The sequence below is a fragment of the Plutella xylostella genome, chromosome 20 (genome assembly GCF_932276165.1).
Source record: "Plutella xylostella chromosome 20, ilPluXylo3.1, whole genome shotgun sequence".
NCBI lineage: Eukaryota > Metazoa > Arthropoda > Insecta > Lepidoptera > Plutellidae > Plutella > Plutella xylostella.
In genome coordinates, this window is record NC_064000.1 from 1,074,203 (window position 1) to 1,089,232 (window position 15,030).

Below are 15,030 nucleotides of genomic sequence, written 5' to 3' on the forward strand. Positions count from 1 at the left end.
CGGTGGTGACGTCATCAAGACCAAGTTCTGGGGCAAGTCCATGGAGTTCCAGCCGGCGGGGCAGGTGCATCTGCGTCTGTTGGGCACGGGAGATCATTATAGCTGGAATAAGGTGAGAATAGGGAGGGAAATTTAGCATTTAGAAGCCAAATACAGCGTACAAAATTACTAACAGAGATACAAATAAGGAACAATAAAATCGGTGGTCTTATTGCTAAAAGAAATCTCTTCCTGACAGCCTTAAATATGACAGAAACTTAAGGTGGAAACGGGTAAAGTATTAAGAACAGTAGGGCTCGCTATATTATTGCCACAAAAGGTCGCTCCGTCGTTTGTTTCGTTTCAATGAAGGTAAGTTATTGCGATGGGTGTCGGTGGTGACATCATCAAGAGCAAGTTCTGGGGCAAGTCCATGGAGTTCCAGCCGGCGGGGCAGCTGCATCTGCGTCTCTTGGGGACGGGAGATCATTATAGCTGGAATAAGGTATGAATAGGGAGTAAATTTTAACAATTGGAAGATAAATACGGCGCTTAAAATTACTAACAGAGATTTTGTATCTCTGTTAAAAGGAAAAATTAAATACGCGGCCATATAGCTAAAAGGAATCTCTTCCTGAAAGCCATAAGGATGCAAGAAACTTAAAGTGGAAACGGGTAAAGTATTGAGAACAGTAAGACTGGCTTTTCTTGCCTCAAAAGTTATAAATACTTACGGTCTTATTCATAAAAAGTTACGGGAGACCTATAGGCCTGCTATAAGCAAATGTCAAAAAAACTTTATTCATAAACGATCAATAGCGCTAAAGAACTCTCCAACTGATTCGTAAAACCTTGATATGCTAAAGTAGGCTGGACCCTACTAGACACCTTCCGTAAACCTCCTCTTGTACAAAAACATGGCGGCCGGTCAACAGCTGTTCTGCTTTATTGACGATTTGACATTTGTTGTGAGTTAATATTTGCTGAAAATAAGTTGCCATGGTAACGTAAAAATTTAATATTTTTTTTTGTGGGTTTTGGCTTGGCCAACTGCGCCTTTAAGCCAACGTAAACTTTTTTAAGTGCCGCGCCGTGGCTAACATAGATAATAGAGATTGATAAATGAATGAAAGTTTTCGCTATTTTTGTTTATGGTTTCGTCGGACCGGCAACTTAATAGGGTAAATGTCAAAATGTTTGGTCTGTGAAATCTATTAGAATCACTATAGCACAGAATAATAACTAGTACCAGGTACAGAAGTCCATCTTCGCAATGGCTATCAAAGAAATATGACTCCATCCCATAAGCAATAAGATCTCATTTAGATCGCGCTCCAGCCGCACACGTTTTTATTTACTTACCTACCAATTTATTTTTGAGGGAATATGCGCCTTATTTCACTGGACTACGGTGCATAATAAGTTAATTCGCGCGCGCGTGTATCGTCTTCCGCTTGCGGCAGCCGACTAGATTTGCCCCATCGATGGGGCAGGCGCCAGGCTGGCGCCTGCGCCGCCCACGCGCGGAGTGACACAGGCCTGACTATAGTTACTGAAGATTTACGGAACTATTATGAATAGAGATTTTTACGAAACCTCAAATAGGCTTAATGTGTTCCGTAACTATTGAGCTCAGTAAAGCTACTTTAAGGTTTTTTTATGAATAAGACCGTTAAAATAGATAAATACTTACCGATATTTATCTTTAATTATTACAATGTACAACTGTTTGTCAACCCGAATAAATAAAAATAAAATAAGCGTCGATTTTCCTGATTTCAAGCCGATTAAAAACAAAACTAACCTCTCTCTCCATCCAACAGGTGACAACATGCGTCCACAACTTGTTCGGCGGGCAGCGCTGGGTGGACCAGTACGGGGACATGCACATAACGTGTCACAACAGCGATATCACGTGCAAACTCAACTTTGTTAAGGTATAGTAATGATTATGTAGCTAGGAATATAATGTAATCGACAAGAGGTAGTTAAAAGCTAAAACTGCTTTATTCCTTACGTTATGTTGCGAAACGTTAACAAAATAAACGTTACGTTAAATAGTCTTTATTAGACTAACCTATTAGTTAATAGTACTAACCTAACCTTGCAGAAACATTTAATCTAGGTGTGTCTTAACGTTGTTTTACATATACATTTTGCATACTCAATTTCGAAGACGATATTGAAATCGCAATTCAAATATTCACGCATACAGGCTGACTAATAAGTTCTTTATCTTTTCATATTATTATCCATGTTTGTTTAACCTTCCAGTTTGTTAAAACAGCACTCATTGGGTTTGGCCCTCATAATAATCAGCCTTTTCAGAACCCCATCTATCATCATCATCATCATATCATTATCATATAACTGTAAACTGTAAACACACTACAGTTTTTGGTTCCAACTACCACCACCAGATGGCGCTAAACCCCACCTCTCTCCGCAGGCATCATCCTGGTCCACCACCCGCCACGAGGTGAAGGGCCACGTCAGCGAGCCCAGCACGGGGACGCGGCTGCGGCTGCAGGGGCGCTGGTCCGAGGCGCTCCATGCTGGGGAGCCGCCCGCCAACCGCTGTCTGTGGCGCCCCGGTGAGCAAAAATACTAGGAATTAGTTTGCGGGTTGGTCGATAGATGGCGCTTTAAAGGGAAATGCGTTTATGGCCCCTAGATGGCGTTATTGTGTGGTTTTGTGATTTTGTATAGATTTGTGGGTAAGGATGTCGTTTTTATTACTATTTGGAAGGTCATAATGACTGTCATAAATGATGTTTTAATATAAACACATCCCTCCCTTTTATATCCAAAGGTATACTCTCATTTGACTTATTATAATGACGCTGATTTAGTATACCTTGCTAGGGTTGAGTAATCGTCTCATGTGTCTCACTATAATGTTTGATTTTTTGCCATTATTTATTATCATGACGTACAATATTCCTCCGTTCCAGGCGCCATGCCCCCGGAGCACGAGCTGTACTACGGGTTCACGCGGTTTGCGATGGAGCTGAACGAGCTCGAGCCGGGCATGCGGGAGACCCTGCCTCCCACTGATACTAGACTCAGGTAACTGCATAGCTAGCATGGGACGCAAGATACGCTCGACAAGACATTCCAAAAATTTCCGTTGCACTCAATACTATGCTGCAATAATGACAGGCTCGGTTTTTTACGACACGACTTTAACATAACCATGTTTTATTTTTTTAACCAATTTAATTCTAAATCATTATTATACAGTTTCTTTCTCTCTTTATGTGGGAATACTGTAGGTGTTACTGACGTCATTAATAAATTTTGCATTTGATTTTAAAAGTTTTTCGCTCTTCCCAGACCGGACCAGCGCGCACTAGAAGAAGGCGACGTGGAGTCGGCGGAGAGACTCAAGCACCAGCTGGAGCAGACGCAGCGCGAGCGTCGTCGTGACCACCCCGCTCATACGCCCGCCTGGTTCCGGTAACTATATAATGTATTTTTAGTAACTGCAGGGGCGTATTTACCCTAGGGCTAAAAGGGCTACAGCCCGGGGCGGCAGGCGCCGAAGGGCGGCCCAGGGGCGGCCGGCAGGCCGCCTTTGGACTTTTGATTGGAGGATTAAAATAGTTCAGAACAATATTTTAGGACGTAGGCCTAGAACGGCCCTGAGCCATCTTTCCAAATGTTGATTTCATGTCTTAAGAAATATGATTTAAAGTATGAAAGCCGCCTTCGTTCTTTTCTGATCCGGTGGAATAGCCTTACTTTTTTCCGCCTTGGTAGGTATTTTCTAGAAGGAATTACAAAACAGCGAGCGTTTGTAAAATGACGACGCCGTATGTAAACGGCGAGATCTTACAAATTTCCTGCGACATCCAGACCAAAACGAAGCAACTTTGATAGCAATCTGGTTGGCCTGGACTAAGTCTTCCCGAGTGCAGGTGGAAGGGCACAGGGGGCAAGAGAGTACATGCTCCATAATCAGGGGGGCGGTACCACAGTCGCATAGGTAGTATGGAGATGCTGGAGGTGTTGGAGCATCCCCATGCAAAGGGAGGATCCTCCGACCAGGCCGGGTGGTGTGGCCTGGCGGGCAGCTGCCCAACGGTTAGCGTTGGGGATTTCTATATATTGCAGAGTAGGTGAGAAACTTCGAATGCGCGATGTAGGATTTTCATAGTAATTTGCGTAGGTCCCATACATCTTCTCTGTATTGCGTTCCGAGCGCCATCTGTTGATCTTCGTCTGAACTTAGTGGCTAGGAGTCCGCCACATCACTCCCCCACCGAGACCGGAGGGCGATAGTCTTCAGTGCAGCCGAGAGTCTTGATTGCCAGCCAGTGCCGCGTAGTCCGCAGTGAGTCGGGACTGTGAGTGCGGTGAGGAGTCCCCAGTGAGTCGGGGTGATGCTGCAGTGGCGATGTCCACGGTGAGTCGGGATGAGCCTGCAGTGGAGCATGGTGGCAGAGTGCTGCGTCGACCAGGAGAGGATGGCTCTGCTTGCTGACCGGCCGAAGTGCAGTGGTGCTGTGCCAAGTTGCTGATGTGGGTCGAGGGTGTGACCAGGCCTGCGCGTTCGCTGCATGCTGGTGGTCATGATGCCCTTTGAGACTGGATGCTGGCTGGTTGGCTCCAGGGGCTGCTTGCTGAGAGTTCTGCTGCACGGCTGTTGAGGTGAGGAGAGAAAGTCGATGGAAGATGGCGTGGAGGCTGCTCTGCGGGTCTTCAGAAGGCTGCGCTGATATTCTTCACGGGGTCACCACTATGGAGATGCTGGAGCTGGTAGTGCATCCCCATGCAAAGGGAGGCATCCTCCGACCAGGCCGGGTGGTGTGGCCTGGCGGGCAGCTGCCCAACGGTTAGCGTTGGGGATTTCTATATATTGCAGAGTAGGTGAGAAACTTCGAATGCGCGATGTAGGATTTTCATAGTAATTTGCGTAGGTCCCATACATCTTCTCTGTATTGCGTTCCGAGCGCCATCTGTTGATCTTCGTCTGAACTTAGTGGCTAGGAGTCCGCCACAGTAGGTTGGTACCAACGGTACTGATACCGGGAGCAAGTTTTACCTCAAGAGGTAGGAAAGGATCCTGGGGCTGCTTTTCCTACCAGAGCCTTAGACTTGCGTTTTGTGGGTTTTCATCCGTTAAGGACACCTCACTATTTAGAAACGCTTTGCGGCTCTTAAGGCGGGAAGGTGCGGCAGTATGTGAGTAAAGTGTATGTCTGGAGTCGCATTCTTGTTTGCCCTTCTCACAGGACATGCCACTTTTCGCCGTATGCTAGGGGGTGCTATCCCAGCCAGAGAGTAGACCTTGTAGAGAGGTGTCGGTTTGAGGCATCCCGTTACTATACGAACTGTGTCGTTAAGAGCAAAATCTACTTCTCTAGCATTCGCGGACCTTGCCCATATCATCATCAGCCAATAATCCTCCACTGCTGGACATAGGCCTCTCCCAAGGAGCGCCACAACACTCGGTCCTCGGCCTTCCTCATCCAACCACTACCGGCTCTACCCGCCTAAGGTCGTCAGTCCAGCGGGCAGGAGGGCGTCCCACGCTGCGTTTGCCTGTTCGTGGTCTCCACTCGAGAACTCGTCTACCCCAACGGTTATCGGTTCTTCGGCAGATATGACCAGCCCACTACCACTTCAGTTTGCATATTTTGACAGCTATGTCGGTAACCTTAGTCCTCTGACGGATAACCTCATTTCTGATACGATCCATCAGAGAAACCTCAAGCATATAGCTCTCTCCATAGCACGCTGAGCGACTTTAAATCGGTGGACCAGTCCTACCGTCAGTGTCCACGCAGAAGTTTGTTTCGGGAGCTGACTTTCTTCTTGGTGTTTTGGCAGTGGGTTTTGTATGTGAGGGATCTATCCAGGGTCAGTCCGAGGTATTTTGGTGACGAGCAGTGCTGGATTTTTTAAGTATGAAAGCCGGCCTTTGTTCTTTTTTGAACCGGTGGAATAGTCTATTTTTTTCCTGTATTTTTTCAGGATATCTAAAGAAAAAAAATTGCCTCACTCAGTCGCCAAAGTTTATTTCTTAACGTTCTAAAATGTACTCGTCTATTCAGAAAAAACTTTTTTTTTTGTTCGGAAGATATCATTATCTATGTAAATCTATCACCAAAATGTTCTTATACATATGTAGGTCGATAGGTACTATACACTGACTGCTCTTTTTGTTTTCTTTCATTCCTTGATGGGGCGGAAAACTACAGGAGCCCAGGGCGCGCAATCTTTAAATACGCCCCTGAGTAACTGTAGTATCTGCTTCTGTGGTCTAGCGGCGGAAGCAACGCTTCTTGCTTCAAGCCCAGAAGGTCGTGAGATCGATCCCCGTTACCGCTCGTTATTTTTAAATGGGGAGAAAAACTAAAAGCTAATTACAGATGGTGCCGTAGGCGACTGTGCCTAATTCACTTTTCTCCATCAATGTAATTGGTCAGAACCAAAAAGGCACGCTCACTGGTGCTTCCAAAGTTTCACTTGGTTTTTTTCCACGTTATTTGTATTTCTAAATTGAGGTCCAAGTTTGGTTGGGACAATTTGGCTGATAGCTGAATTGCCATTACGTAAGATAAGTGCAGCAGCATTATTTAAATTTAGCTTATCCAGATTAGAATAAGCCAGCATAATATATATATATATATATATATATATAGATATTTATTTATGGTATGTATTGTATTATTACATATAAGGTCTAGGTATATAATTATTAATAGCTATGTAGGTTTAAAGTATTTATATGTGTTCATAATATATTTAAGTATTATTGTATGTAGGTATTTACACATTGTTCATAGTAATTATGTTGTATTCTCTCTTGTCTTGTCACACGTTACCCCTTTCTTTATACTTTATATTTCCTTTCAATGTGGTTGTCTGGAAGAGATTACTTTTAGTAATAAGGCCGCCAATTGTACCATTTTTCTTTTCTATGTTTGTGAAACTGTTTCTGTTTGTGTGCAATAAATTGTATTTTATCTTTTTATCTTTTATCTTTATAAGTGATTTGATCCGTGCTGCGGTGCGCGTGCGTGGGTGAGGGTGTATTCTACCTATTATATTCTCCTATACTAGGGTGTAAGTACGTGCACCTGGCTCTATTGAATGGAATCTTCGTGCAAGATACAATAATAATCCCACCACATGGACCAGTGTCCAATAAAATAATCATAAATAACAATTTGAATAATTTCTTAATATTTCCACAGAAAATCCATAGAGAACGGCGAGGAGATGTGGGTGTACAACGGCGAGTACTGGAAGGCGAGGGAGGAGGGCTTCTCGCAGCACAAGCTCAGCCAGCTGTGGTGACCCGCGCCCGAATGCAAGGTATGTCTGTCGAGGGACCGATTATCGGCCGATTTAAGATAGGCTAGGATAGAGTATTTAGTCTGAGGGTTTTAGATGAGAGTTTGTTTCACGAAAGCAGACCAGAATGATGTGGCAGAATTAGACCTTGATCGCAATGCACACATATCATTCATAATTATGCACACTTGACACTGATAAACGAATGACAAATGGGCAGACCAATAGCGATAGAGTGGCACAGTGCGTGAAAAATGGCGTCGCGCGGTCTTGAAGCAATTCACCTATGTCCGGCTCTACGGCACTATATCAAACGCAACGATTTCATTGGTGGGATGTGCTTAGTGTACAATACAATACAATACAATCCTCTTTATTTGCACCAAAAACAGAAAAAAATACAAAGAAAGCTTAAAAATAAAAACAGTACCTACGTTTTGGCGTTTTTTTCCTAGATTTTACATAGAGCTGATCGAATTATGCAAAAGCTAGTAACTTTCTTAACTTAATAACAATATGTGATATTAAAGTATTCTTATTAATTCCACAGCCATATAGCGAAGTTCTCTGCTAGCTGCTTCCACGACTCCGTAGCCGCATTATCCACGTCTCTCACTAGAACTTTATATTACCTACAGTACTGTACCTTCTGTATAGAGTAATATCTTGGATCACTATAGTGAAGCCATTTTAATAGGCCACATTATTATTATTATTAAACTCTTTATTGAACAAAATAAATTGTTACAAAGGCGAACTTAATGCTAGCAGCATTTTCTACCAGTTAACCTTTGGTGATGTTGAAAAAGTGATTGGTAGTGCTTACGATAGAAGATGGTCTAAATTGAATACCTAACCAAAATATTAATATAACTATACCAATACAATATAAGTAAATAATTATATACATGATACATACATACATATATTACATACATACACATATGACACACATGTTGACAGATTTATTTGATGACGTCCATTTTGGGGTCTCTTTTAGGGTGAATTCGTCCAAACATCACGTTACACGAGAATAACTATACCGGAATTAAAATTATACGCGAGTAAATATCTAGAATAAGTACATTTGCATTCTACCAAGTTATACCATGATTAAATTGAATGAACGAGGAACGAAACTGTAATGCAACTAAAATAAAAATAGCTGCGTTTCAAAGCATGCAATAGAAATGACATGCCAACTTAGTTTGAATGGATTATAAAAGTATGAAATTGTTTATGTTTTAATATTTTATTCGCTGTTGTTATTCTGAGACTTTGCCTTTTAACGTACAGTGAAACTATAAAGTCCTGAAATTAAATGAGGGCGCAGCTATCTTTCATGTAGCAACCCTATATAGCGAAACAAAACTGACTTTGATACTTGAAGTTTTGCCTGTGACTACCTACCCTATTTCTGTATTTAAAAACAACTTACCATCCACAAAAAAGCTCATTATTCAAGCTAGAAGGTGTTAATATGAAGGCTAATAGTGAAACCAATAAATATTTATTTAGATAACGTTATTACAACTGTATAAAAAAACTGGATCTGTTGACGAAGGGCACACATAGTAAAGACATCAATTTCTCTTTTTGGACGGCCAGTTCTGTTTCTTCCAGGAGTTAGAAATATTCCATATTTTGCCCTCTTTGACACGCTGGTCCGATATAACTATAAAATAATATAAAAAAATCCTTTTGAGTTACACAATGCCCCCCAAATTCACACTATGTGAATTTAGTAAGTAAACAAAAAATATATCTTCAAGTATCAAAATGTTAAGGTTTGACTCAACTGAAACCAAATGAAACCTACAATCAGTGGTATGTAAACAATGTTCAACTTGGGCTGGTTTATCGATAAATGAAGCGTTGGTACTAATAAAAAATGAGTTATTACAATTTGTACAATGCTACATACCCGTCATAGACGCTGTACGAGCGTAAACATCCTCCAAATTCGACAAAATGTGTCCAGCTTGATGTTCCGCTAAACATTGTATTAAAACTCGATAAATAACTTCACTAGCTTGACTACAAATATTTTTCTTCATCTTCCTAATTGCATCCAAGCGTAAATTATTGCTTTTATCTAGATTATCCTTATAATTATTAAGAAAATTCGAAAAAACAGCCAACCGCCTATTGACATAAACAATTGTTATGACTTTTATGTTTCTTTTCTAATGGTGCCAGGCTCCTGAAAATTTTAGTTCCTCAAACATTAATTTCAGGACTTTATAGTTTCACTGTACTTTTGTTTATGTTTTGACAGATGTGTTTATATGTCATTATGACGGTTTTCTAATCAGCTGATGTGCTGCCGCCATTACAAAATTACTCTCGGATAAGCTCGTTACACGGTCAATTTTGGCGGTATAACATTTTATTCTTGGGATAAGCTAGTTATCTTGGTTTCAGGTTTGGTAGAATGCAAAATCTGCTTACTCGCGAGTAACTGGTACTTTACTCGTGAGTAAAAAGTTACTCGACGTTGGTCGAATCCGCCCTTAGTGTTATTGCAAATATATCGTTGCATTCTGTCGTTATAATAATAATGTGGCTTATTAGGTTGACTCCTCTTTTACCTAATAAGTGTATATTTGATCCAACCATTTTATCTTTGTCAAACAAAATATCTGCTAAATAGTTTTACACTAAACTGTAAATTGCAATTTTAGTTTCAAAGACATAACAAATTATTAATATTTTATTAATACCTAGGTATATCATAACATACATAACAATATATTTATTATATTAACCTATACACATAGCTTTTGCTGCAAGCAATTTTATGCTCTAGAGGTGGTGCCAAAATAATTGGCAAAGATGATCGGATTTTAAAAGAACAGTGAATATAAATAAAGTTACATTAATGTTTTAAAATTATAGTCTCTGAAACTAAAACTGTAAAAACTATTTATCAATCAGCCTCTATAGAGAACATATAATATTTATTGATAAAACAAATCTATTCTTAATATCTACATTTACGATGCGAATTATTATTATTATGTATGGCGATAAAATAATATATGTCATTTTAGAGAGTGTTTGGTATATTGTAATGGGTTAAACGGTTTAACCGTCAAATGTAGCCTATAGCCCACTGCTGGCCTCTCCCAAAGCACGCCGCTGGATGCGATCTATAGCTTTCGGCATCCTATCATAACCAGCCATCTTTGGCGAGCCGTCACCCCATCTAGCCTGAGGGCGTCCCACACAACGGTGGATTAGGTAGATAGATTGAGATAAAGATTTAGTTATTTTATCGCCATACAAAACTTGTTTCAATCTTGTTGTGTAGGAAATATTTTTAAACGGTTCTACTAATATAGTAGGTATAATAAAAAATAATAATCTATCACTATTATAATGTTGTTAGTTCTTTAAAACAGTTCTTCGTCATTATGGTTGGTTTTCTTTTGTTTTCGTTGTGCATAATATAAGTACCATTATGTGCATAATCTTACCCTACTAAACATGGCATAACTTTAGTGTTCCGTTATAAGTATTGACGTCACAAAACATGGCTAAAAGCTATACTGTGTCAATTTCTCCATTCTCGGTTAGAGCATAACCAAGGAGTAGTGGTTAACTTTTGACACATCTGTCATGAATTTTGTATGGAGTTGACGATTAATTTATAAATCAATCCCTGTCGGTTAGATAACCGACAATGGAGAAATTAGCACTTACTACAGTTATGCCACGTTTAAGGGTAAAGCACCTGTTTTCTGTTCTCTAAGTTTCTTTTATTCTTAATTTTCTGCATAATTATTGTCTCCACTAGATGCTAGTTAATTTAATAATTTTACTATAAATGTAGTAGGTACATTAAATACATAATGACAAAATATGCAAAGGAAGACTAACCGAAATAAATACCCGAAACGCGTAGGAAATCAGAATAGCGTATTAGAGTATTGTGGCTGTGAATTATTTCCATTGAAAATATTGAAATGTAAATGTAGTCATTGTAAAATTAATTGTTGTCTAGCTGTTCTTGTCTCGGTGTTACTTGTAAGGATGAGGCCCCATTGGTAAATATGCGATATGCAAGTTGTCATTGCATGGTGTCGTTCCAAAGGTACAGATATATTTTTTAAGTATAACAGTTCCTTTGGGACGATGCAATGCAACGCACCAATGGGGCCTCACACTAAATTGATATTTCAAACCTCAAGTGCTTGGCTTCATTAGTGTTCTTAGACTTTAGGGAAGCCATGGTTTAACGTGTGTGGTCTAAACAGAAACTCGAAATGTAGGGTGGAATATTATCTATGAGTTTATTGTTGGCAGGCGAATCTAACTTTGATTGTGGGGATAACTCGGAAATCGCAAAAATAGCTATATAAATTACTATAGTCAAGTTAAATACTTACCTAAATTCACCCGCCAATGAAAATGACACTGATAGAATACCAACCTCTATTATAAAATAAGTCATAATTTGGAAAAACTATATACTCTTCAATTTATAGCATGATTCAGGAACAAAAACAGAACTTTTACTAATTGAAAATCTAATAACAATAAACATTTCTGAGAGTGCCTATGTTTTCGGTGAAAACGTGGTTAAATAATATAATAATATAGGTAACGGATTGTCTCATAAAGCAAATACAAATATTTAATACGGAATTATATCGAGGATCCCATCCCATATAGGTATTTTAATAATTATGCATTAGCTTAAAAATTGTGGTAGAAGCAGCTAATTTGTCAATTAGAGTGAAAAAATAGAGAATTGGGATTGGCAGACAAAAGTAGCATATTGAAAAAACATAGGTACCTACCCATGGGTACATTATGAAAGTTATAGGATATAGGAAAAGGGGCTCGAAATATAGTCATGTGAATATTGTGAATTGATAATTATGTTAGCAAATTTAAAATGCACATGTTGGTTGTATTATGTTTACTGTAATTGGCATTTTTATATTTTTGCCTAATCTTGAATTTTTTTACTAGCGTGCTGACGCTTGTGCGTCTTGTGACTAGTCGAGCTCTTAGAGCGTACGGGATAAGGTAATAAATTGTCTAGCTTTGAATATTTGGTTTTAACCCTTATGGTGCTTAATTTCTTTAATGAAAGTAATTTCTAACTTGCTAATGTCACTTGAAATAAATTTGACAATAATGAAAATGTATTCAATTATTTAAAAGCATGGAATAAGTTAGGGTGAATGATACAAGGATGAGTATCCACATTTCAAAACGTATTTACCCTTAAGTTTTTGATTTGTGAGTTATATTATAAGAGCTCTAAAAGTTTGTTCATATAGCTAATAAATAAATAATGTTATAGTAAATGAAAGATTAGCTAATAGCCATAGTACAACGGGATAGTTACTAAATTAGAAATACAAATTGCCTATGATATTTTAACAAAAGTAGACCTACGTTGATTAGATGTAACTAATATGTATTGTTAAGGCTGCCTCAGAAAGTATGAAAAAATAACATTTAAATGTATATATAAAAATTATGCAATCGCCCTTTTTTAGTGTTCTTCATTTTATCGATCCTTGATCTTTTTTTCCCGTTGCGAATCTGTTTTTATTTTACTAATTAATTATACTGATGTTATAATTTGACTACAACATGTTTCATCGTTATTTTATTTTAATAGACAATTATTTTTACCTAAAGGTGCATTTTTGTAACAATGTACTTAACTTTATTTCAGTATTTTTTATACCTACATACATAATCTATTTTACTGGTGATGCATTAATTTATTTAGTTAAGTATGTGTAGGTATTATAACGTTTTAAGTATATGTTATAAAAATTAAAACCATTTTTAAGTGCCTTGATAATTATTTCGAAATGTGGATCCGTGTGGTAGAATAAATTTGATGTAAAATACATAACAATATGTTGTGAAAAGATAGCCTTTGATGAAATGCATATTTTGTCCAGCACTAAAAATTCCATTAAACGACAAATAATATAATATTTTCCATATTTAAATATATTCGTAGTAGTTTTTTATCATTTTGAGCCGCATTGAAAATTTATTCCATATTATAAATGAATAGATAGTTAGGTACTAAAATTAGGGTACCTAAGTACTAAAAATTACGTGAAAGCTTACATTATAGTCAGTAAGTCCTAATATTATAAGCTATCGCCAGCTGAGTTACCAAGCCAATGTTAATAAAATAATTTGTTATTGTGATTTTGTTCTAATAGTGATAAATGGGAAATTATTAAAGGAAAATTCAAATTATGAAACTTGCTTTTTACTTTTCTTTTGATATAAGTACTTGTTACCTATGCATCAATTTCCCTTCGTTTGCAGAAAGTGTATGAGAAGCCAAGAGGGGGTGACCAAGTGAGACATTGATAACAACTTTTGTTCATAAAAAATGTAAGTACCTACGAGTATATAGATACTTTCCTATAAAGTAGGTACTATATGACATTTACAATTTACATCGAATTTCCATAAGTCGTTCAGAACGAGAATAAAAGTAGTTCAGAATTACTCTTACAGTTACCGGCCCTTACTATAACTTGTATCGGTACCCAACTCCATGGTACCCAAGATCGGTACATATTAGTGATGTAACGAATATTCGCATTCGCATTCGCATTCGCGAATATTCGCATTTTTTTGGATATTCGCATTCGCATTCGCAAAATTTTGTGCGAATGTTTGCGAATATCAGTACTTATTAAAAAACTATTTGAAAATTATGGTACCTAGATAGGTTAACAAAATCTAAATCCATTCGTCTATAACCTTTTTATTACAAGTTACCCTGTTAATCACATTTCCAGTCTTACTTTATCATTTGGTATTATTTATTTACTTTGGGAAATGAAACTTTACATATTATAGTTAATTGTTTCATAAGACCTAAACATAATAAAAAAGCGTATTTTGACAGTATACAGGGTTATTTGCAAGAAGACCTGATCCTTTCAGGAGGTGATAGAGGAAGGCCTTTTTCAGTCGATTGAACCCTATATTGCATTATCCAAAACTTAACCATTTCTAAAATATTTAATATTTAAGTTTTTTTTATTTTTTTGTCAAATTGTTATGCTTAACACCGAAAATAAAAAAAACTAGCCATATTTCAATATTTTTTTAGTTGTTTTTCATAAAAAAAGTGTAAAATAATCAAATGTGCATTAATTGACTTAAATTAGACATAATACTTACTTCAAAAGAGTTAAACATTTTTTTTAAATATTCACAACGTAAAAAAAAGTTTAATTTAAAAAGAATATCATACGACAATTTTTTACGCACTTCAACTTTAAAACATTATCAACTTATAAGCTTTCAAATAAGATATTTCAATATCAAATCGATTTAGGTATCACCAACATATGGCCAAAACAACCAGCACAGGCGGACAAAATTCAATACGAAAACTAACAATATTAGCCCAATTTAAAGGTAAGAAGTGTGATTGTTTTCAGTCCTGTTGACTTTAGTATGGAAACTTCTATTGAGTTTTCTCCGATTTCTCTGGTTGTTTTGGCCATATCTTAGTGATACCTAAATCGTTTTGATATTGAAATATCTTATTTGAAAGCTTATAAGTTGATAATGTTTTAAAGCTGAAGTGCGTAAAAATTGTCGTATGATATTCTTTTTAAATTAAACTTATTTGTTTTTACGTTTTGAATATTTTTTTTAATGTTTAACAATTTTTAGGTATTGTGTCTAATTTAAGTCCATTAATGGACATTTGATTTTTTTAATTAGTTAATTTTA

General features: G+C 37.6%; 1 protein-coding gene across 1 annotated transcript in view; it reads left to right on the top strand.

The window, feature by feature from the left end:
- LOC105389792 (oxysterol-binding protein-related protein 3) overlaps positions 1-7,982 on the top strand; it is a 50,515-nt gene extending 42,533 nt beyond the window's left edge. Inside the window, exons 24-29 of the mRNA XM_048628055.1 lie at positions 1,803-1,916; positions 2,429-2,573; positions 2,934-3,048; positions 3,316-3,438; positions 7,185-7,305; positions 7,835-7,982. Of these exons, the coding sequence (XP_048484012.1) occupies positions 1,803-1,916; positions 2,429-2,573; positions 2,934-3,048; positions 3,316-3,438; positions 7,185-7,287 (600 nt within the window). The 3' untranslated portion in view covers positions 7,288-7,305; positions 7,835-7,982. The remainder of the gene's footprint in view (positions 1-1,802; positions 1,917-2,428; positions 2,574-2,933; positions 3,049-3,315; positions 3,439-7,184; positions 7,306-7,834) is intronic.
- Positions 7,983-15,030: the final 7,048 nt, after the last annotated feature.